The sequence below is a fragment of the Micromys minutus genome (genome assembly GCF_963924665.1).
Source record: "Micromys minutus genome assembly, chromosome: 19".
NCBI classification, from domain to species: Eukaryota; Metazoa; Chordata; class Mammalia; order Rodentia; family Muridae; genus Micromys; species Micromys minutus.
Genome location: NC_137954.1, coordinates 24,985,622 through 25,008,482, shown reverse-complemented (window position 1 = coordinate 25,008,482; position 22,861 = coordinate 24,985,622). Strand labels below are relative to the sequence as shown.

The 22,861-nt window shown below is 52.1% G+C and overlaps 1 protein-coding gene across 1 annotated transcript; it reads right to left on the bottom strand.

The window, feature by feature from the left end:
* Positions 1 to 9,718: 9,718 nt before the first annotated feature.
* WNT10A (Wnt family member 10A) lies at positions 9,719 to 21,011 on the bottom strand (the record flags this gene model as incomplete). Its single annotated transcript, XM_080932959.1, has 4 exons — positions 9,719 to 10,216; positions 12,308 to 12,687; positions 19,650 to 19,912; positions 20,899 to 21,011. The coding sequence occupies 4 exons, from the start codon at positions 21,009 to 21,011 to the stop codon at positions 9,719 to 9,721; spliced, it is 1,254 nt and encodes a 417-aa protein (XP_080789085.1).
* Between the last annotated feature and the right edge of the window lie 1,850 nt (positions 21,012 to 22,861).

The following is a 22,861-nucleotide window of genomic DNA, read 5'->3' as shown; positions in this document are numbered from 1 at the left end:
CAAGAATCCGAAAGTCCCACCAGGAGGAGGCAGTGTGGCCTGACAAAACACAGTAGCTCTGTCAAGAAGTCCCTTTCCATAGATACCATTAAAATGCATGTGACACTGATTAAAAGCAGGGCTCCCAGAAATGTACCTATGTAAGTCTCCTTCTTCACAGATGTGGAGTCCTTAGGAGTCCCACTCAACACAAACCTGAATGTCTGAATATGACCATTCAGGAAACGAATGAAGACCTTTTGGCATAATATATTCAGAGCAATTGGAAGCTAAATATGATGGCTTACTCTTGTAATTCCAGGTCCCAGAAAACACAGGTGGGAGAATTAGAGTTTCTGCCATCCTGGAATACACAGTGACCTTGCCTTTAATTCTGGGAGGAGTGGGCAGGATGAAAAGGTGGCTTGTAAGTTCAGAGCACTAGCTGCTCTAGCAGAGCACCCAGGTTCAATCCCAGCACCCACATTATGACTTGCAATGTCTGTAACTCCAGTTCCAGGGGATCTTGTGCCCCCTTCAGACCTATACTGGAACCAGGAACTCAAGTGATACATAGACATAAAAGGAGGCAAATACACACACACACACACACACACAAACACACAAACATATACACAAGCACATACATATACACACACATACACATATATCTATATAAAGTCTTTTTAATTTAAAAAAAATCTAGGGGCAGAGGGGGACTGGTAAGATGACTCAGCAGGTAAAAGTGATTGGCTAATGCTACAAGTCTGATGACCTGAGTTTGAACCCAGAACCTACCCAAAAGTTGAAAGAATCAACTCCACAAGGTTGTTTTCTAACCTCCACACACACATACACACATACAAACACACACACACACACACACACACACACACACACACACACACACACATACACAGAGAGAGGAAGAAAGAGAGAGAAAATAAAAATTATTATTGAGGGGCTGGAGAGATCTGGGATCCAACACCCTCTTCTGATGTGTCTGAAGACAGCTACAGTATACTCATATACATAAAATAAATAATTCTTTAAGAATATTGTTAATAATTCTGGGAGATGGGTACTTTTATTTGCATACAGCAGAGGCACACTGGGGGTCCAGAAAAGTTCTTTTGTCCCAGGCCATGAGGGTAATGAGAAATAGAATGAGTCCAACCTAACCACTCCATAGGCAGACCACAGAGCCTAGGATCAGCCTGGATCCAAACAGAGGAGGCAACACAGAGGCAGGAGGCATGGTTCAGAGGAGCCCAGCTGCTGAAGAAGCTGAGGCAGGAAGGGACACCTGTGCTTCAGAGGAACTCTGCAAAGGAGAGAATGAAAGAGTGTGGGAGATGGTGGAGGACCCCAGAAGCATGCCCAAAGGCTGTATGGGTGCATGGGTGGGAAAGGGGAGGGTTCACCCATTCTGTGATAAGAGAATTCTCTTAGTGGAAATTCCTTAGGGGACATTGCTCCCCGGGCCCTTAGCAGGAAGATCACAGTCTAAACCGATGCTCCCACTCAGGACCCTGGATCTTTACAAAGTGACTCCTAGAGTCATCCGGCTTTATCACTGCAGAAACAGCAAAGGGCTGTGTTGGGACTGAGGTAGGGGTCTGAGGAGTAGCAGTAGGTGGAGCTGGATCTGTTTGAGGACTTGGGCCACTGCTGCCTGCTACCCTGTCTCCTCCTGAGAGTGGGCTTGGTTGAAATTTTAGGTGCCTGATTTTTTTTTTAGCTCATACCCCCTTCTGAAGATTGACGTAGGTTTATTTGTTTGTTTGAAAGACGTTCTTGAGGCTGGTGAGATAAATCAATGGTTAAGAGCACTAGCTTATCTTCCAGAGGACCTGGGTTCAACACTCAACACCCACATAGTACATTACAACTGTCTGTAATTCCAGTTCTAGGGAATCCAACACCCTCATACATGCAGTCAAAATACCAATGCATGTAAAATTAAAAAATAAATCAATTAATAAAAAAAGACATTCTCATCTACCCCAGGCTGGCTCAGGATGACCTTGAACTTCTCAGCCTCTCAGGTCCTAGTATTATAGACATGCACCATTACATGTAGTTTTACATGGCGCTAGGAATCAAACCCAGGCTTCAGGTCTGCTGCGCAAGCACTCTACCAACTGAATTACAACTCTCAGCCACAAACCTGATTCCTGAGGCTTCCCATCAACTCTGGGAGTTACTCAATATCATTTAGGAAATTCTTCTTCCTTGCAAGTGAATCAAACTCCATTCCTGCTGTCTGCAATTAAGAGCCTTAATTAGCACAAAGACCCATTGAAAGCTTTAGTGGGAGGAAATGGCATGCGTGTTATGGAAGAGGAAAACAGAAGGTTCTATGGTTATGGGTTGAAGAGGGAGAAGAGAACGAGGCCGTTGTAATGCCTGAAAGGTACAGAGACCATGGAACAGATGCCTGTTGATGTGACAGCAAGTGTGACACTGGGTGGTGAGAAAATGATGTTACAAGAGGAAAAAAGTCATTTACAGAAAACTGGCTTAAAGGGGACAGGCCTTCATTGACTCAGCAAATAATAAGTGTCTGTTGTATACCAGGGAATGAGAGGCATCCAAAAGAATAGCTATGGGGAAAAAAAGGACTCAGTTCTTTGATGAGCAAATGCGTAGCTAAATAATGAATCTGCATTAATAAAGCTCACTTTGGAGTGCTATACACCCATCAAAACACATCTAGCTGGAGGGTAGAATTTCAGAAAAGATCTTAGGAAGGACAGCTGGGCCAAAGACAGAGATTAGCAGTCATTTTTGTAGATGTTCATTTATTCATTCATTCAACTGTATTTATTGAGCATCTACTACTCAATTCCATTCATTGTATCACAAACACAGAGCTAGGGCTGGAGAGATGACTCAGTGGTTAAGAGCACTGACTGCTCTTCTAGAGGTCCTGAGTTCAAATCCCAGCAACTACATGGTGGCTCACAACCATCTGTAATGGGATCTGATGCCCCCTTGTGGTGTGTCTGAAGACAGCTGCAGTGTACTCACATAAATAAAAATTAAATTAAAATAACTTAATTCATTAAAAAAAGAAAAGAAACTCAGAACCTACACACATACATCCACACATGTATACACACACACAGCAAAAGAGAGTCTGAGCTTTTGAGTTTTTGGCATAGAGAGAAGAGGAACACAATAAACCCCAGTGGGGGACTTGATGTGAATTGCAGACCTTTGTGACTCCAGGGTTTTCAATGCAAAGATCTGGAAGAACGGATGTCACTTCCCAAATGGAAAGGATTCAGGAATTTCCCTAAAGCTCCGAAGGGGGATGGAATCCTTCCAGCCTTTGCCCCATTTAATTCAAAAGTCATGACTTGGGGCTGGAGCATCTCAGCAGTTAAGAGCACTGACTGCTCCTCCAGAGGTCCAGAGTTCAAATCCCAGCAATCACATGGTGTGCTCACAACCATATGTAACAGGATCTGATGCCCTCTTCTGAAGACTGTGGTGATGTATTTACCTAAAACAAATAAATAAATCTAAAATAAAGAGAAAAAAAGCCCTCATGACGTAGGTAGATCCAAATGATGTGCAGCATTCCTGCTGGAGGCAAAAGGAGCTGTGGAAGAGCAGCAGAGGTTGGGAAGCCCAGCGCGGAGGACGATAACACCTGCAAGGGGAGTAGATCAAGTGGTGGTGGCAAGAAGAGAGAAAGAAAAAAGAAAAAGGAAAAAGAGAGAAAGTGAAAACCGTGGTTTGTGGGAGAATTAAAGGCTCAACGACTGTCGTATTTAGGGTTTAATTCCTGTGAAGAGGAACCATGACTACAGCAACTTTTATAAAGGAAGCCATGAGATTGGGGCTGGATTACATTTCAGAAGTTTAGTCCATGGCAGCAGGCAGGAAGACATGGTGCTGGAGAGGTAGCTGAGAGTTCTATATTCAGATCTATAGGGGGAGGAGAGAGGGGAAGGGAGGGAGAGAAGGAGGAGGGAGAGAGAGACAAAGACAGAGACAGAGACAGACAGACAGACAGACATAGGCAGAGACACAGAGGGGCAGGGGTGAGGATAAATATATATATAAAACTGAGTCCATTGAGTGTTGCATGTATGTAATATGTTTTAGGGCTGACCAGAAGTAATAACACAGTGTGGAGCTGCAGAGACAGCTCAGTGGTTGGGAGCAAGAACTACTCTTCAAACGACCTGGGTTTGGGGCCAGCACTCATGTTACTGTGTTTCAGGGAAGTGAAGCCCTCTTCTGGCCGCTGTGAGCCACTGCACATACTGCTGTTGTGATACACCTCCGTTTAAAAAAGGCCAAGGTTCTCTGTGTAGCCCTGACTGGCTAGATCTAGATATTTAGACTAGGCTAGCCTCAAACTCATAGAAATCTAACTGCCTCCTCCAGAGTGTTTTAAACCCTTTCAAAAATATAGTGTGATGCTCACTTGTGGACCAAAATATTGAATATTTGGAATCATTACCATGACCAAGTAAAACAGACTCGTTTTAAACAAATGAAAAATACTAATAAACAGTGAACAAATTTTTAACCACCTATAATCCCTCAGCCGAAATAATAGGTTCTTAGATGCCTATCCGATTTCCTTACATTAAAGGGAGACCCTGTCTTATGCTATTTTTATGTTAATCTACCTTTTCCCAGTGTAGAGCAAATACTAAATCACTAAATCAGCCGCTAAATTTACTTCAACCACTTCATTTAAAGGACAGAACAAGAAATTCCATTGAACGAATATGTCGTTATTTGTGTAACCATGTTTCTAATTTAGGACTTTTACATTAAGCTCAGGAAGGCTGGGGGTGGGAAGTGATCGTGGGGCGTGGAATGACAGGCCGCACATCCTGAAGTCAGAGCTTGCGACCTTGTGAGAGGTTCGGAGAAGCTAGATCACTAGGCTGGGTTTTAGGCACTCATGCATGCAGAACAGAAAGTCAGCAAGATCGTGTCGGGCAGAAAGCAAAAAGCCTGCATGGTAGGGTTTTTGGAGCGGCGCAAGTCAGAGTGTGTGTGGTTTCCCACAGGCAAAGAAACGAGTGTGACCCATGCATCCATCCTGGACCGCTCTGCAGCAGAGGTGCACAGCACAGGCCCGAAAGCTGATGCTTCTCCAGTCCTCACCAACAGAGGGCGCCATGTCCTCAGTAGTTTGTGGTGGGCGGTTCCCCAGCTGCCAACCAGATGTGAGTAGCTGGACTGCGGGAGGCTCGAAGCTTTACTGGAGCCCCTGCAGACTGGCCCGCAGGATAGAGGGAGAAAGAACGGCAGGGGACAGGGTGGTGGCAGAACGCTCCAATGGATTCTGTGCAGACTCCCTGATTGTTTTCCTTTGCTGAACAGACAAGGGGAATTCTTATGCCCAAAGAGGGCGCCGTTTTGTGACTTTCACAAAACATCGTTACTTGCTGGCGGCTGCCCTGTGGTTGGCTCAGCAAAACCAAGCTGGGTCCATCGGTCAGGGCGTGGGGCCAGGAGAGACCCACGCGGCAGCCTGCGGTGGAAAAGAGACTAGGCTGCAGGGGCCTTGAACTTTTTGAGTACACACAGCCTTGAATCCCAGACGTTGCAACACACACACACACACACACACACACACACACACACACACACACACTGCTGCAGCCTGAAGTTTCAGATGAGAAACCTAAGGTCAAGGACACCCTCAGAATCTCATTCTCTTGATGTGCCTGCTGCCCCCACCCCCAGCCTTCCTGGGGTCTCCAAGATAATCCTGCTGTGCAAAGCTGTAATTGGCAGCGGACTGGGCCAGGCAGAGGTCGGGGTGGGGGGTGGCACAGAGGAGGGCAAGGGGCTTAATTGCAGGGCATTGGCTAAAAGTCTGGGCTTCAGCGCTACTGGGAGTGGAGTGGAACAGGCCTCTTAGCTCCACAGGCCCGACAAGGAATAGGCAAAAGGGGTTTGGTCAAGTATTGGAAATGGAGGCCTTGGGGCTTTGAACCCCAAGAAGGGTTCAGAAGCAGGAGGAGAACACCTCAGAAAAGCTGGAGTAGGGGAAAGGACAGATTCCAAACGCCCCACCCCAACCTCAGAAACCCTGGTTCATCTTGTCCGAGACTCCTCCCTTGTTCTGACCATCCTCTGCTCCCCTTTCTGCCGCCCCCGTCACCCCCCTTCTCGTATCCCCAGGGCGCTCCCACCCTGGGGAAGAATGTGCCCTTCTAGCTCACCCTTGCCATGGTAACGGCACACCCCCCCACCCCCGCGCACCACAGCAGCGGGGCCTGGCCCTGCAGGCGGCGTGGGGGGGGGGAGCGCATCTCCCAGGCCCGCGGACACACCTCGGCCGCCCTGGTTGCCACAGCAACTGCGTTGCGAAGTGCGCAGTCTCGAAACAGCAAAGGGTTCTCTTTGGTACCCCTTACTCTTCTAATTGACTCTGGACAGGATCCAGAAGGAGGTTCTGGGGTGCCCCAGGTTCTATCTTCAAGCAAGTCAAGCCTTTTCAGAAAGAAACGGCAGCACAAGGGTCCCAGAGAACCTAGCACCTGAACAGGGATCTCCCTGTCGCCAGCCTGCCCCCTCCCCCAGCAGAACCCATGGCGGGCACTGCCAGCAGGAAGCTGGGAAGGACCGGGAGGTACGCAGGCCCCACAGTGGAGCTGTGATTACAGGGACCTGTCCCTCCCGCCCCCGGCTCCCACTCTCATTAAGTCATTTTTTCCCCTGTTGGAAAGTCCCCGTGCCTTGAGCACAAGGGATGGGGCGACCGCAGGCAGCTGCCGGCAACCACATGGGGGGGAGGGGGGCTGCGACTGGAGCCTGGCCACTCTCCAGGATGGAAGGCCCCCTGCCAGAGGCGAGCTGGGGGAGCATTAATTCAGAGAAAGGTTGACGGAGCTCCTAAATGATGGCCTTGACCTTGCTTCTCAACCCAGGACTCTACAGATGGCATGTCTATGTTGAATGCCCTTCCACTTTAGGATTCCTGGCGGCGGAAAGACCAGATGCCTGGGTCCTTATCCTACTCCAGCGGGCAGTTTCTCCCTGACTTCTCACCCCAGCACTGTGTCCATCGGTGCACCAGCGTCATTTGCTGTTAGCTGGATCCCTACCTCCCTCCTTTCCCGATATTAGACCTCAGTTCTGCCTTCGGAAAAAAATAATCTAATGTCCCTCGTGTCGAAAGTGCACGGGAACGCGGGAGGTCTTTTCTTCCTTGGAAGGATCCCTGGCCACTTTCTGTTCCCATTCCAAAGTTCACAGGGGGTGGTTCCCGAGTTCTCCAGCCCACCTTCACCCTAAGCTTGCATTAACTACAGAATCCCATTTCCACTTGTTTCCAACCAGTATGTTATTCCCCACTGGTGCTCCAGCCAACGTGCATGAGCACAGCACCCGCCCTCCCACCTGCATCGCCCCCACACCTCCCTTTAAGGTGTCCCATAGGCCACTGTTATTATGGGCCCAGGCTTGTGGTCTAGACCTGGGAGGCTGTGTGTTGGTGGCTTGGGGAAACAGTAACTTTGTCCCTTTTCCGACTTTACAGGGCACACTAGCATACATTAGACCACTGATTCCTACCACTGGAGTCCCTTGAGGCTCCATGTCCAGTCCCCTGCCCCCACTCTGCCCTACCCTCTCTCCAGGCAGCATGATCTTCAATGTGCAACCTCCTCCTTATTCCCAAACTCCATCCTGTAACTCACTTCACCAAGTTCTGAAAGGCAGAGGACAAGGTCAAAGTTAATGCTGTGGTGAATGCTGCTAGGGGTGGGACCATCCCTTTACCCTCCAGTTCCCCTGCACATCTCTCTTCCTCCCTAGGATGGGAGGGAAGAAAGGGGGAACCCAGCCCCTAGAGTTCTCTCCAGGATGAACAAGAGGAAAGGAATGAGGCAGGTGTGTCTGTCTGTTCCTGCCTACCCCTCCTCCCTCAGAGACTCTCACCCACCTGCCTGTAGAACTGTTTGGGGGTGGGGTGGGGAGAGAACCCCAAGTCTCTACTGAGGCACTGGGGAGGGTCCAATGCCTTAGGCATACCTAGGGGCTGCTGAAATGGAGCAGTCAGCAAGTTAGTTGGAGAGCCAACAGAGATGTTTGGTTTCAGAGTCACCCCCTCAAGGGATAGGAGCAAGGAAACATCGGGTGGGGTGGGGTCTTGGTGCAAATTGGCCTTTGGAACAAGACTTTGTCTGTGCTTGGTTTGTCAAGACGGATGCCATTAGATGATAAATGGAGGCATCCACCGAGGGAAGTATCTGGATGAGGTAGATAAACCTGTGTAAACCAGATTCTGGGGTCTGTTCTAGGAAGTCATCAGTGTTGATCCACAATAAATACAAGCATGGATCCAATTTCCAGCTCAGCGGTGTCCTGGTGGTAACATAAGATCAGGGGCAAGTTTTCACTAACTGGCACCTTCAGCTGTGGCTCTGTGGGAACGAGGGGCTCAGGATGACTTCCTATGCACCCCTAGCTTTCCTGCTCAGACTCCAGACGGTGAGTCTGCCACCACCCTATTCCCAGCCGCACCTCCTGGCCCCACCTGCTCCCTGGGGCGGTGGCTGGGTTGAGCTGGGTCTTGCCCAGGATTACTTCTCTCAGAGTGTCTCCTGTCTCTGCCATCGGTTGCTGCTGGGCACAGCCACTCGTCCTGGCTTGTGGCAAAGGGCTCGGGTACAAAGTGGGCGGTTAGAATCCTGGCACTGAGTGCTCTGGGTCCCTGGGTCCTTCTAAACATCCCTACCGCTGTCATCCAAACTGGGGCCTCAGCTGGGTATTAGTCGTGGTTCCTATAACATCCTGTCTGGCCATCTTTTCTCCATTTCAGCCAGACCCACGTGCATGTGGGAACCAGAGCACAAGCAGTGTCTCCTTAAGGTTCTCTGCAGATTCCTCTTCAATAAAACCCTGTTCTCAAGGCTACCCCCATCCTCTGCTCTGTCCCATCAGCCCTTGATTTCTACTCTCCAACCCCTCAGAGCTTAGGGTTCCTGTAGCCTGTCTGGAAAGCCCTTCCACACCTTCTTACAACTCTCTCTCACCTTGCAGGTCACACCTTATCTATCACAATTCAGACATCTCCCTGGCTGACAGTTTTAGCATAAGGGGCTCTATTTCCCACAAATCAGTGTATACACCAGCCCTGAATGAATTTTCCCCCGTAACACATGACACTGCCTGGAATAACCTTGTTTGTGTGTTTACTGGTTTATTGTCCGTGTCCATGTCCTTTAATCAGCCTGTAAACTCCGGAGGCTTCTTTTTCCTCAGAGAGTGTCACAAAGAGGGTGCAAAATAAATATCCGTTAGTGACTGACAGGAGCCGAAGGCTTGGAGGAGGGGATCTGGAACCCTTACGGTCACTTCAGCCTGATGACGCCCATTTCTGCTGTTTCTTCCCCGTGCCCACCAGCTTCAGTGCATTGCCTGCTACTCCTGGGGAAGGGGAGAAGAGATGACAGGAGGCAAAGCAGGCTGGGCTGCTTTGGTGACACGTTCTTGGGTGTGGGGCAGTCTCCATTATCTCCCCCCACCTGTCTGAGCTAGGAACAGAAAGAGGAGAACCCACAGATGTGAGCAGAGAGATGTCAGTCAGATCTTGACTGGCTGGCGATTACAGACCCTCGGGGCTGTTAAGAGCCAACCACCTCTCTCAGGAGACAAGGCTGCCGCTGCCTGGCCCAGATCGCTTAGCGGCAGAAGCCAGGCACCGAGAGGAGAGAACCTTTCTTGAGACCCAGAGGAGCTTGGGCCCTGCTCACTTGCAGACGCTGACCCACTCCGTGATGCGGCATTCTTCGCAGACCACAAAGCAGCACCAGTGGAAACGGCAGTGGCAGCGCTCGCTGCGCGTCTGGCGCAGAATGTTGTGGCCGCGGCCACAGCACATGCTGCCGCAGCTGTCTGGACCCGTGCTACTCTTATTGCACAGGCGCCCCACAGTGCCTGCCGAGTCCAGGCGCGGCTCACGCTCACAGAAGTCGGGCGATTTCTCAAAGTAAACCAGGTCGGAGTGACTGGCCCTGCGGCGCAGCCCTGGGGTGCCCGGTGCTGGCGAGGGTGCTCCCGCGAGGCCGGGCTCCAGCTGGCCACCGTTGCGGTTGTGCGGCCGGATGAGCGTGGCGCGGTGGAAGCGGTTGCGCAGCAGCGCCCCCACTGTGCGGAACTCGGGCGTCACCTGCCAGCAGGTCTTGAGCTGACAGCTGCCTGAGGTGCCGTGGCACTTGCACTTTCGCCGCATGTTCTCCATCACCGCCTGCAGAGGGAGGCACCGAGAGGGATGAGGAGGGCGTCCAGTGTTCCAGTCTTCCTCTGGCCACAGAGGCTGGAAACCTGCTCCCATTGTACAGAAGCAAACACCGAGGTCCGAAGCTGAGGCTCAGAACTTCTTCCCGCTCCTCTGCAGCCCTCCCACTCACCATTTCCTATCCGGCTAGGCCCCGGGGGAAATTCCCTCCTTCCAGCTCTTTCCTTCCTTGCCAGCCTTTCTGGCAACTATCTGCATGGGGGCCCTTGGGTCTCGGGATTCTTAGAGCTTCCTGAGCATCAGGGTCCTAAATCTTCAGGGAAATTCCCTCTTCATTCCCTGGAGCAAGGAGGTGCCTGCTCCCCTACATCCCAACCCCAAAGCCTTTGGCGTCCCTCCAGGCAGTGAGCAAGAAAGGCCCCCCTCCACCGTTACCCCCCCCCCAGCTTTGCCCTGCAGGTCTTTGCAGGGAGTTGAGAGGGGGAAAAGGACAGGGACTAAGACACTCCCCTCCCATCATACCATCTCCAGCTTACTCTGTTTATACCCAGTGACAGCAGGTGCCAGGGATTCCCGGTACAGACCAGAGCCCAGACAGCCAAGTTGTCAGCTCTCTGGGAACAGGTGAGTTCCCAGGTCTCTAAGGGAAGCTTGTTTGCCACTCACCCAGTATTCAGCTTGTTCTGTAAGGATCTCCTTCATAGAACCCCTTAGGGTTACCCTCACCAGGCACTACCGCCCCACTGGACTCTGTTCATACTCTCTAACCACCACCACCATCACCCATTTCAAACACTCTTAAGGAAAGCAAGACTCTGGGGCCTTCAGAACTAGTTAAGAAGGTCTGAAGTGAGGGATCCCACTGTGCTGGGTCTTAGGGGGCTGCAAAGCCTGCATGTGTGGCCTGTGGTGTCAGCACCACGTGGGAACCCCCATTCCACCCTCCACCCCCCCCACACACACACACCAAAGCTTCCCTGGGCCAACAGCCTCAGAACATCTGCTTCCCACAGGCTGCAGCCATTAATTAACCAGTTTAACAAGGACAAGGAGGAGGCACTTTTGGTCTGGGCTGGGGTGGTATCAGGAGCTTGGGAAAGGAGCCCCATGCACAGGGCATGACTGGGTGGGAGCTGGATAGGACCCAGAGGGTAAGCCAGTGCCTCGAGTCTCCCTCGAGCTAAGTCAAGATGGGAACTGCTGAGTCAACTCAGAGAACTGGAGTGGGCTAGGAGGCCAAAGGGAGCACAGCCTGCCAGGAACTGGGCTGCAGACAGGGGAGGACCAGAGGAGGAATGAGTAGGAACTGCCAGGAAAGTGCTGAGATAAAACTCCACTGGCTGGGAATGGAGCCTGCCTCTCTGCCACCTTCCCAACTCAAGCAAGGTTCTTAGCCTTGGTTTCCACCTCTGGGCAACGTGGTTATTAGGAGTGTTGACGTTGCAGGTATACATAAGTAGACCGACAGCTCAGGACAAATGCCTTAACAGTAAGGTTTGATAAATTCAGCCAGTTATCTCTTTCCTGCCTCTGTGTGTGTGTGTGTGTGTGTGTGTGTGTGTTATTAGTGGTGTTTCTTTTACACTTGGAGGCAGTATGAGTGGTCCAGAAAAAGGAGAAAGAAGATAGAAAACTATAATATTGTTCCTCGGTCTGTGAGAATCCCCTCCTGGGAGACTGAACGGAAAGCCTACGAGGGTGATCTGGCTCCTAGGGTCATGAAACCTTAGAGCTGGAGTGCATGATGAATGATCTTGTTCAAAGTTCTGGCTCCACGGGGAAGGAGACTGTGTTACCCCTGGTCCTGACTGCCAGCCTACTCCTTTCTCTGTTGGTCATCAGAGAAAATAGAGAAGCAAGTAGTTCCAGTGGGGTGTGCCCTCTAAGGCAAAGTCTGTTTTAACCTCGTTTTTCCCAGGCCCACTGCGGTGCTCAGCATACAGTAGTAGCTCCCCACAGCGTTCCTGCAAGCTGAATGACTGTGAGGTTACTGGGCTGGGGAAATAGAGTGATTCCTAGAAGAGGGAGCTACCCGAATGAATGCTGAGCCCGCTTTGCAGCGTGGAAGGGGGGGGGGTGTAGTCTGACTGTCACTCTCACCTGCCTGCCCACACGGTTGTTGTGGAGTCTCATGCGTGCGTGGATGTCTCTGTGAGGCTCTCGGGAGTCCAGAAAGTCCTTGGAGAAGCGTTCTCCGAAGCCCACATCCGGACTGCAGCCACCCCATTCCCAGGAGTCCTGCAGGCCTGGGCTGGCAGGGGGTATGGCAGGATGCTCTGGAACCCCGTGGCTCAAGCCTTTTCCACGCTGCAGCGCGTCCAGCTGCAAGCGGTGCAGCTTCCGACGGAAGGCCTCTTCGTCCCCACGCCTGGAGGCGTCGCAACCGCAAGCCTTCAGTTTACCCAGGGCGCACGCATTGGACACTGCGTGCACCACCCCGGCAGCTGCTATGGCGTAGGCAAAAGCACTCTCTCTAAAACCTGTGGCAAGGAGTTGGAGAGATGGCTCAGCGGTGGTTATGAGCTAAGAGCACTGGCTGCTCTTCTAAAGTCCGGCGTTCAATTCCTGACACCCACATGGCAGCTCACACCTGTGCAGCGTGTAACTAACTGTCTGAACTCTAGTTCCCCGGGAACTGACACCCTCACACAGACATACATGCGAGCAAACTACCAGTGTACATAAAATAAAGAGAATAGTCATTAAGGAAAAAAAAAAGGCTGTGGCAAGACACGGGGTGGGGGTGGGGAATGGGGTCATTACAGTAGGCTGAGGATATAGTTGTCCAGTAGATGGCTTACTAGCCTGCTATGAGACTGAGTCCCTGGGGCAGGAAGGGGGTGGACAGAGGAGGGAGGAATTACACCCCCTTCCCCTTTTCATTAACACCTCCTTAGCAAGTTTGGAATTTGTATGTCTAGATCTCTCCTCCAGGGCAGAAAGTGCGGGGCAAACACATTCTTTTTCAGATCAAGCACTTAATCTATTACCTTCCCAGGGTGATATCTGCAATTTAAAAATAGCCTGGAGAAAGAGAGTGAAGTTTAACCCAAAGAATAATTTACAAGTGATGGAATTCCAGACCGCAGGAGATGCCAGTGGGCAGGGGGATAAGGCCAGATCACCTGCCCTTACTGTACCCTTCTCCACAAAATGGTCTGCTGTATACTCACTTTAAGCATAGCCTGGAACCCTCCCTCCCTGAAGGTTTTTATAGAGGTCCACAGGACATGGCTGAAAGCAGAGGTGAATACCCTCTCCTACCCCGGCCACCCTGCCTGTGTCATGTCTCCGCCTGCTGGAAACACCTGAAGGGTGGTGCAGGTGAACCCAGTGTCCTAAGTGGCATCTGCCATGTAGCAGGGCTGCAAACTGAGTAGGAAGACAGTCTGCTTTTCATTAGTGGCTTAGAGGGCAAAGGAGCTCTCTCTGATTGAGACACGCAGGGCTCTGGGCTGTGCTAGCCTGGCCCAGTGCCTGTTTATACTGCTTTCCTTTTGGGTACAGCAGTCTGAGCCTTCTCCTAAGAGGGCCCTGGACCTGTACCAGGATAGGCCTACTCAAAGAGGTGGTCCAGATCTCGGACCTGCAGGCTACCCCTTGCTAATTCTCTAGTGAGAAAGAACTAGCTCGAAGCAGGTTTTAGAACAAGTCTCCGGACTCTGGATAGGCACTGAGAGGAGCCAGAAAGAACAGCCCCTCCCCCTGCCCCAACATACCCAAAGGAAAGAATCTACTTGTGTCATGGACTCCTATGGCAGGAGGGTCCTTGGAGAATATCAGAGATTCGGGGGATCGTCCCACCCTAGCATCAAAGATTAGGAGGACATGTTCTCAGAGGCCTTACAGGCTCTAGAGAACTATCTGTCTGGGCCTGGATAAAGCCAAACCCCTAGCCCTTCCTGCTCTAACGTGACCCAGCTGCATCACAAGGCAAATTCTCCCCTTCTTGCCCTGACAAATTATAGTAATGATCCCCCTGGGCTCTCTAGCAGGTAAGATCTGATTACTGCAATCATTGCCAGTGTTTCAGATCTTGATTTGTCTATTGGCCAGCTGTGAATAACTATATGACCTTGACCAAGAGGATTAATCTCTTTGTACCTCAGTTTCCTTCTCTGCAAACAAGTGTTATCATTATCTAACCAATTGTTGTTTCAAGAATTGGGAGAGTTATTAAATGCAAAGCACTTGAAATGCCGTCTTATTGTTGATAAGCGCTCCATAAACACTGCTGTTATTGAGAAGTTGTTCTTGCTGTCTGATCTCAGCCAATCTGCCACATTTTCTTTTTACATCATTATTTTTTTTTGTTTCACCCTGATCAAAGACAAAGGCTAGCAGCTCATGACCCATGTCTAAAACAAATCATTTGGATTAGCTAGCGGAAGCCTATGAAGCAGATTCTCCCTCTTCATCTTCTCTTTCTAGCTCATGACATCCTGGTAACAGGAGCCTCACTAGGACCAGACAGGAGGGGATAAAGATTGATCTGTAGCCTTCAAAGAGGATGCTGGAACTTGGCACAAGCTTCAGGGAAGCAGAAAGTGCTGTGAGCTGGTGGAGCCTAAGGCTAAAGGGTAGACCCAAAACTCCAGGACATGCACCCTGCATTTATCCCCTGCCTTTTATCTTTAGCGCTCTAAGCATGTCTCCTGTTGCTGGCAGCCACCAGCCTGTCTGCTTTAGGACACGTGGCAATACTCAGAACTCCAGATACAGCCTAGACCTCAGGCTAAACACACACACAAACACCCACCCACTCACACACACACACACACACACACACACACACACACACACACATACCAAACTGGGAAACCCCAAGGTCACAGGGGTTTTGGAACTGAGACCCCACTTAGCTCTCCTAGCTCCCTGGGCCAGCAACTTTCTGCTGATGAACACTGGCTCCAACAGAAGAATCCTCCTGCTGAGAAGGAAACCCAGATATCCCATCTTCTAGTTCCCATGACTCTGTATATACTTGGCACCAAGTTTAGATCAGTATTAGGGGCAACTGCATCTTAAAGGTTTTGGTTATCATTTAAGACAGGTGTAGAAGAATCTGGAAAAATGTAATTCCCAACACCTTGGAGGACTCTATACCCCATGCAGCTCAAGATGCCTTCCCTACAGCACTCCAAGTTTCTGAGAGCTGTCACAGCCACATGTACAGGTGACCAAGGCATGCTTGGTCACTCTTTGCTCTAAGTATCTATGCTCAGAGAAGTCCTGCCCATTGGGTCTGCCCCAGCTCCCATTCAGGGCCCCAGTTTCGGTCTTGGCCCCAACTGTCTGGGGCAGATGCAGGCACAGTGCCATCTGGCCAGCTGGAGGGGGAAAGGGTGGGGCCATGGCCAGCTGGGCTGCCCAGAGCAAGGAGGGAGGGCTTGTTAAGATGCACAATTAGCCGCCCTGCCTTTGATCTGGGACAGAGACTGCCAGCATCTAAGTGGAGTCAGCTGCTGCTATAGGCCACAGCCAGCCAACAGCCAGGAAGGGGGCGGGGAGTAAGCTTGGAAGACAGGGGACTATGAAGGGAAGATGATTTAAGGGCCAGTGGGAACAAGGACTGGCCAGAGCAGTTTAAGCTCTACCCATTCAAGTCAAAGAAGGAGGGGTAAAGAATAGAGGTCTGGTTGCCATTCACTCCTTACAAATAATCTATGTGTGCTCCTTGGGAGAGTAAGAGAAAGGATAGGAAAGAGAGAGGGAGAGACAGAAAGAGAGACAGAGACAGACAGAGACAAATAGAGACAGACACAGAGAAAGAGTGCTGTGTGTATGTGAGAACATTTAGGCAAGATTCAGAGTTTGTTCACACAAACATAGGTATGTGGACTTCACTTCTTGGAGTACTTGGAGCACACATGCTCCAAGCTACCCCTAGATACACAGTGACACTCATAGTGGCATGTAGTTTGGAAGGCAGCATAGGTGAACTGCATGGAGTCCTGGCTCTCCTGCTCATTTATAACCTGTATGACTAATGACAAGTTATCCAACCTCTTTTCACTTTATTTACAAAGATAGTAATAGTACCTACAAAGTGGGGGTCATTTGAAGACCCCAAAACATGAATGCCATGTCTTAGTACAATTCCCAACACAAACTACATGCTTAATACAGTTTGCTAATTTATTGAGATATCATCAGAATACAAAGGCTTTAGAGGACCCTGAGATATCAGATATCAATGCCTTAGTTTTCCAATCTGAATGCCACTGCATTCCCTAAACCCTGGATGCCTGCTCTTATTAAAACCTAGGTCTCAAACCAGACAAAAACCAAGTCTCTAAAACAATGGGAAAGAAAGAGCAGGACACTGTAGACTTTGGCTACTTAAACTGCTAGTTCTTCCTGGGCCAGGAGCCTGGAAGATCACAGGCCCCTTCTTTCCATACATTCTGAATGTGGTGGGGGAGGGGGAGGGGACTTAGGGCCAGCAGCACCTAACAGTGGCAGCTCCCTGAACAAGCTTTGTGAGTCTAGCACACTCTCCCCCTCCCAATCTTATCTCTCAGTCCTCTCATAAAGCCACACCAGGATTTAAGCCCATCCCCCTGAACCTTCCTCAAATCTCCTTGTCCAGCCTCCAGAGGGACGGGGAGGGGGGTGTTCTCTGTTCATCCCCTGTCTGATCTGGGTTCAGAGTACAAGATGCTGAGAGTATCAGTGACCTCAACACCAGGTCATTGTTGGCTTCAGGGGATGGACAAAGAAGCTAGCATCATTTTAGGGCCCTCTCACACCTTTTCCCCCCTCTGTCAAGTCTTTTGGAGAGTCCTGCCTGTGCCTGTCCCCCACAGTCCTCTCTGGTCCACAGCACCTCTCTTTGGTCTGGTTATATTCCCGGGTTTGTCCCCCTCAGTACCCTTTACCCACCTTTCTTCCTCAGACACATCTGTCCGGTTCAACCTCTCTTTGGGAAGTTTCTGGGAGGATATTGTGGCAGTGCCAGTGACACCAGTGCCATAGAAAAGCCTAAGGAACCCCCCACGCACACACTCACTCTCAGAAGTCCCTAAAATTGATACCAACAGGATGGATTTTTAAAGAACCCCCTTCACAGCCTGGATCAGAGGGGTCAGCCCCTGATAGCACAACACTGCAACACTGGTGTGTGTGTGTGTGTGTGTGTGTGTGTGTGTGTGTGTGTGTGTGTGTCAAGGTCAATAGGTTCCACAGTGATCTGGATGAGATAGAGGGAAGAACCAGATAGCCAAGGGCTGGTCTCCACCAAGAAATGGCTGGTGGGATTCTAATTTTAATTGGTCCTGAAGAAAAGGATAAAATATGGACTAGGAAATGAACCAGAAGGAGGATGGACCTAGCTAGAGATGAAGGCAGGCTCAGTGACAGTGGTGAGGGAAATGGGGGGAGGGAGGAGGGGAATGGCAATTGTCTTTCCAAAAGCCCTCAGCCTTCCTCACTAAGGAAAGAGAGGTAGAAATGAGGTGTTGCAACGTATGGGGTGGGGGGGGGGTAGAAGCCACTGAGGTAGGGCGGGGTTCCTAGGCCTAGGGAAGAAACCCAGCCCCACTGGCTGGCTGAGTCCAGGAGCCTAAGTCCCGCCCCCCTCAGTGCTGGGTGCCACCCCGCCCTGGCTAGCCCTGGCAAGTCTCCCCCTCCACCCCTAACCTCTCTCCCCCTCGCCCCACCGTCCCCCCAGCTCACCTCCCGCTTATTAAACTGCAGGTGAACCCAGAGCACCTGGCCCCACGCCAAACCCGCGCGGCTCCATCCCTCCAAACTTGCCCCTAACCTTCAAAGACCCTAGCATCTTCACCAAGTAGCAGTGGCCTGATTGGGGTCCCCATCAGGATGGCTGGATTCGTGCTAGAGAGATTAGCAGGATTAGTGAGGGGGGGAGGCACTCTGAGGTCAAGGAGGGGACTGAAGAGTTAGCTCTGGCTCGTCTCTCTGGCTGTGGCAAGGGAAAGACCCTCAAAGCCTGCTGGAGCCCTTCCATGCGCAGAAGCTGAAGCTGAAGCCCCGGGAAGAAATGTAGCTGTGGGGAGCGTAGGTGACCTAGCAACCCGAGGGTGGCAGAGGGTGGTTTGGAAGTGGTGAGCACCGGCCTAGCCCAGCCGGAGCCTGGAAGATGCTGAGGCCTGTCTGCCACTGGGTGTCAGACAGCGCGGGTGGTAAGGGGTGGGTGGTGGGGGTGGGTGATGTCCTGCAGACGGAGTGGAGCAGGCCTGTGGATAGGGGATCGTTTGCCGTAGCCCCCAGCTGGCAAGAAGAGAATGATATCACTGTGCGGGGCGGGAGGGACGCTAGCGCGGGGTAAGAAGGAAGGGGAGTGTTCTCAGAGAGCGGCGCAGAGCAGTCTGCCGAAGCCCGCGGGGATTAGTTCGCGGCTGCAAGCCGCCACACGCGTCGGGCTGGGCTCGGCCGGGTAGAAACAGCGCCCGAGGCGCGCGGGGGAGGCAGGAGGGAGCGCGCAGGGGCGGGGCAGCAGCGGCCTGGAGTTGAGCAGGGGGAGGCTAAGGTGGCCCCTGACTTGGGGGCCCAAGGGGTTCAAGCACGGGTCTTACTGAAAGGGAAAGAGAACTTGATTAGGTTCTTTCTGAAGTTTGGATACATTAAAGGCTGGCTCCCCGCAGAAGTCCGAGAAGCTAAGGCTCTGCCCCTCCTCCACCTCTAACTAGAATTTCTCTGCCCTTAAGGAGCCAGGGCTACCAGGTCCCCACGCTGTCCCGACGAGCAGCTGAGAGAAGGAACTGATACCCATCTTGCCCCCAGAGACCTGATTTAAGGCCTCAGCTAGGAAGTGAGTGGGAGTTAGAGCAAAGGACAAAACTACCTGTCACCCACTTGGCCATTCTAAGGACTGTCCAGGAGGGCCATCAAATTGGAGAAAGAGGACAAAACTCCTCAGAGCACTGGAGGTTGGGGGGGGGGGGCTTAATGAGGGAGGCTGTTGGGCTCGCCGGGGCAGGAGCCCCCTGCTCACAAGCAGAAACACACCCAGTACTCTGATTCAGAAGGGGTGGGGGGGTTCGGTGAGGAGGACCCTGCCACAGCACACAGAGCTTCTGCAGGAGTTCATGCTCTCCCACCTGCCCAGGCCTCCCTACTTGCCTTGCCTGACAGGAAGGTCTCACCCCCCCCCCTTTCTCTACACTCCTCCCCTCGCTGGCTCTCCAACTTTAAAGCCACTTTCTAAATAAAAGATAAGTTGAGGAAGACCATAAGGATATTTTCTGAGTCTGAAGCATGAGGTACAGCCTGGAACCTGTCCCCCTCAATTAGAGGTGCTTCTGGCCATGTTTCTGCCCACTCTGGTTACTTTTCTGAGACCAGAAAGCAACATGGCCGGCAGATACAGGGGCCATAGAGATACTATCCTGAGAGTTCATCAGGGATAGCTAGCAAGTTCGAGAGGGGTCCAGGTCCTATGCTGGAAGGGCAGGAGTTTGGAATGAGGAGCAGCTACCTCTGCTGAAGATGGGACTCTCGTAGGGGACTTTGTTCCGAGTCTCCAGGCTGGAACAGTTCCAGCGCTGGTCCCGGAACTGATGCTGGCACTCATGGATGGCGATCTGGATACCCTGGATGGCAGAGGCGGCCACGTCAGGGTGACGCACACACACCTCCATCTGCCGCCGGCTCAGGCCGGGCAATGTCAGGCACACTGTGTTGGCGTTGAGCACAGGCTCTGGGGGTAGGCGGAGGCCCAGGATGTCGTTGGGTGCTGACCTGCAGGCAAATGGGGTGGGGTGGATAAGCATTTTGTGGGAGACTGTGAGGGCCTGTTTAATAATACACATTGTGCCCCACAGGCCATAATCACTCTCCCCCAACCCCTGGTTTTTACAGTCGGGCCCAGGAAAATATGCCTCTCCCCATCCACTCCAATCCAACCCACCCAGCTGCACACCCACGGAGGTAAATGTATGGGCTCAGGATTTGAGAAGTCCATCCCAAGGCATAGATGTCTCAAACGGAGCCCCATCCCCGGGAGTCTACTCCAAAGCTATGTTTCAGTAACTGTCATTTCTTCAGACCTGCTCCTGCACACATAATGGTGGGAGCAGAGACCCAGAGCACTTACCACTTACACACTTCTTCGGACAGTTATAAATACACATGTGTGCACACTCACACACACACACTCACAACCCCCCCACAGGCACATTCACACACATGCTTGCTCTAACATACATTGACCCATAGACTCTCATAGGCATACATGTGTTTATGCAAACTGCTGATTACCCAGCCCAGCTTACACACACACACACACACACACACACACACACACACACCTTTAGTGGCAGTCTCTCACTTTGACCCCACCTGAGATGTGGAAACCCCCTTCCAACCCTCTGTTCTCACTCCCATCAGGGGTGATCTGCAAGGTGGAACAAGGCAGTATTCTTGGAATAGGGGTGCATTGCACTAAGGTGGGAAAAACTCCTAACCGGCACTTATTCCTGAATTCCCAGCTCCCGACCTAACTGCCATCATTCACTTGGGCACTTCCCTACCTCCCTGCGCTTCCCACATCCTGTCACCAATCCAACCTCTTCCTTGGAGGTAGCTCACTATCTTTGATTGGACACCAGTACTTTTCTGTGACTTTCTCCCCTCTCATTCTAGGGTCCCTTCCCTAGCAAGAGCACCGGAGCGGGCCTGGGGGGTCCTAGCTCTCCAAGAGGGCGGAGCATGAGGTGAGGGCTCACCTGGGCACAGCGGCAGCCAGCAGCAGTAGGAAGAACAGGAGCGCCCAGAGCTCAGGCCGCGGCTGGGGCCCTGGTGGGAGCCGCAGCCAGGGGCGAGGGTGGGCGCTGCCCATGGCGCGCGGGCCGTGACAGGCCAGGAGTGGGGGGCTCACAGCCCAGTGGGACTGGCGAACCAGGGTCGCCGGCGCATGATCGGCAGGGGTGGGGCGGCTGCGACACACAGCTCCTACTCAGGTCACAGCTCCCGCAGCAGACGGCGCCCGCCTCCCCGCTCCATGGGGCAGCGCCCCCGGGCACCGCCCTCGGGGGGGTGGATGGGGAGCGGGCAAACCGGGCACCTCCTGGCACAGGGGTCCAGGGAATTTCCCAAGGGCCCCTAGCGACAACTCCTGGTGCCTCTAGAGGGTAAAGGGGGGCCTCTAGAGGGTAAGGAGGTACAGCGGGCTGGGGACTGGAGGCCGAGGTTCTGGGGAGCACCCCCCAAGCGCCGCGCTGCGAGCCTGCACTTCCGAGGGTGTGCGAGGCGGGCGCGGTGAGGGCGGTACTGTCTAGCCCAGCCCCACTGCCTGGAGAGTGACTGTCCTGGCTCCTGGAGCTCTGCTTCCCCCCCCCCCATGAAGTGTCTAAGGATTCTACCCCAAGTGACGTCACGACAGGGTGGCATGCTCCCGTCCCCGAGGCCACTGAGTCCGCTTTTGACTAGCGCGCCGTGTGTGTTGAGGGGGAGGGGAAACGGGTGCAGAGGGTGAAGGAAGGAGAGGTACTGGCGTCTTGGCTATTGGCACCAGGCTTTGGGAGATGTAGGGCTCTGGTCTGTGTGTTAACCCCCGAGTTGTGTGTGCTGAAGCTGAGACAGCTGCAGGGGAGTGTCCCAACCCACCCCAGCACATACCTGTGGGGATGGAGGGGAGAGGCCTGCCCCTCCGTTTTGCCTTTTCTGCTTCAGGAGGGACTTCCCCCAGCTTGCCTAGAGAGACAGGTGTGCATGGAGGTCCCAGAAGAGGTTTGGCAGCCTCTGGCTTCTCCCCTGCTTAGCAAGGTGACCTTCCACAGGTGCTCTGAGAGTCAGCTTCTGTTCCTTTCTGGAGCCAACCTCATCCAGTTAGTGGTCTACCAAAAGCAAAAGGGTCGGGACTCTAGTAAATGCTTTTTGCGACCTAGGTGCCTGTGGGGTGACTTGAGCTGGACTAGAGAACATTCTAATGAGGTTTGAAGTCCGGACATTTTATTCACCATGCCCCTTTTACTTCCCAAAAAAAACACAGACCCAGAGAGGGTAATGACTTACATAAGGTCTATAAGCATTGTCCTGACCCTTGCCACACCAGCTGTGTCCCCTACACTGAAAGGAGCTTCCTGTTGCCCAGAAATGCTTTGGGACATGCATGACCTGACACTGGTACTGGTCTTACATGGACTGTCTGGTCTTCTAGGGACCCTTCCTTTCTTCTCACACTCCTGGTTGAATACTAGTCCCTTGCTCAATGTAGAGCATGTATCTGTGACCAGAGAAAGGGCCTGAGAATCAGAGGCTCCGCCTTCTGGTTCTGGTTCTAGCCTGGGTCTTGACAGTGAGTGTGACTCCTGCTGTGTCCTCAGCATCATCCTCTGTGAAATGAGCACAGGTCTCCTATTAGACATATCACGGACAGACTTTGTGTCCCGTGGCCCCCTCTATCTGAAGAAAGCCCCCCCTTCTGGCTTAAGAACAGAACTGCCATAGCCTATGGGCTCAGAGACAAAAGAGGCCCATTCCAGGAATTGACCATCCTTGGAGAATTGGAGGGGAGGTGTTTTTTTTTTTTTTTTTTTTTTTTTTTTGCCCCCAGACTGTCAGGTGGTGCAGAGGCCTGAAGGACTGCAGGCTAATGACACACTCTCCCTCCTTCCCCCATCTATGCCGGCAGCCATAGAAGGCAGCTGTCAGGAATTAAGAGCTTGGGGCTGCTGGGGGTTAGGGTGG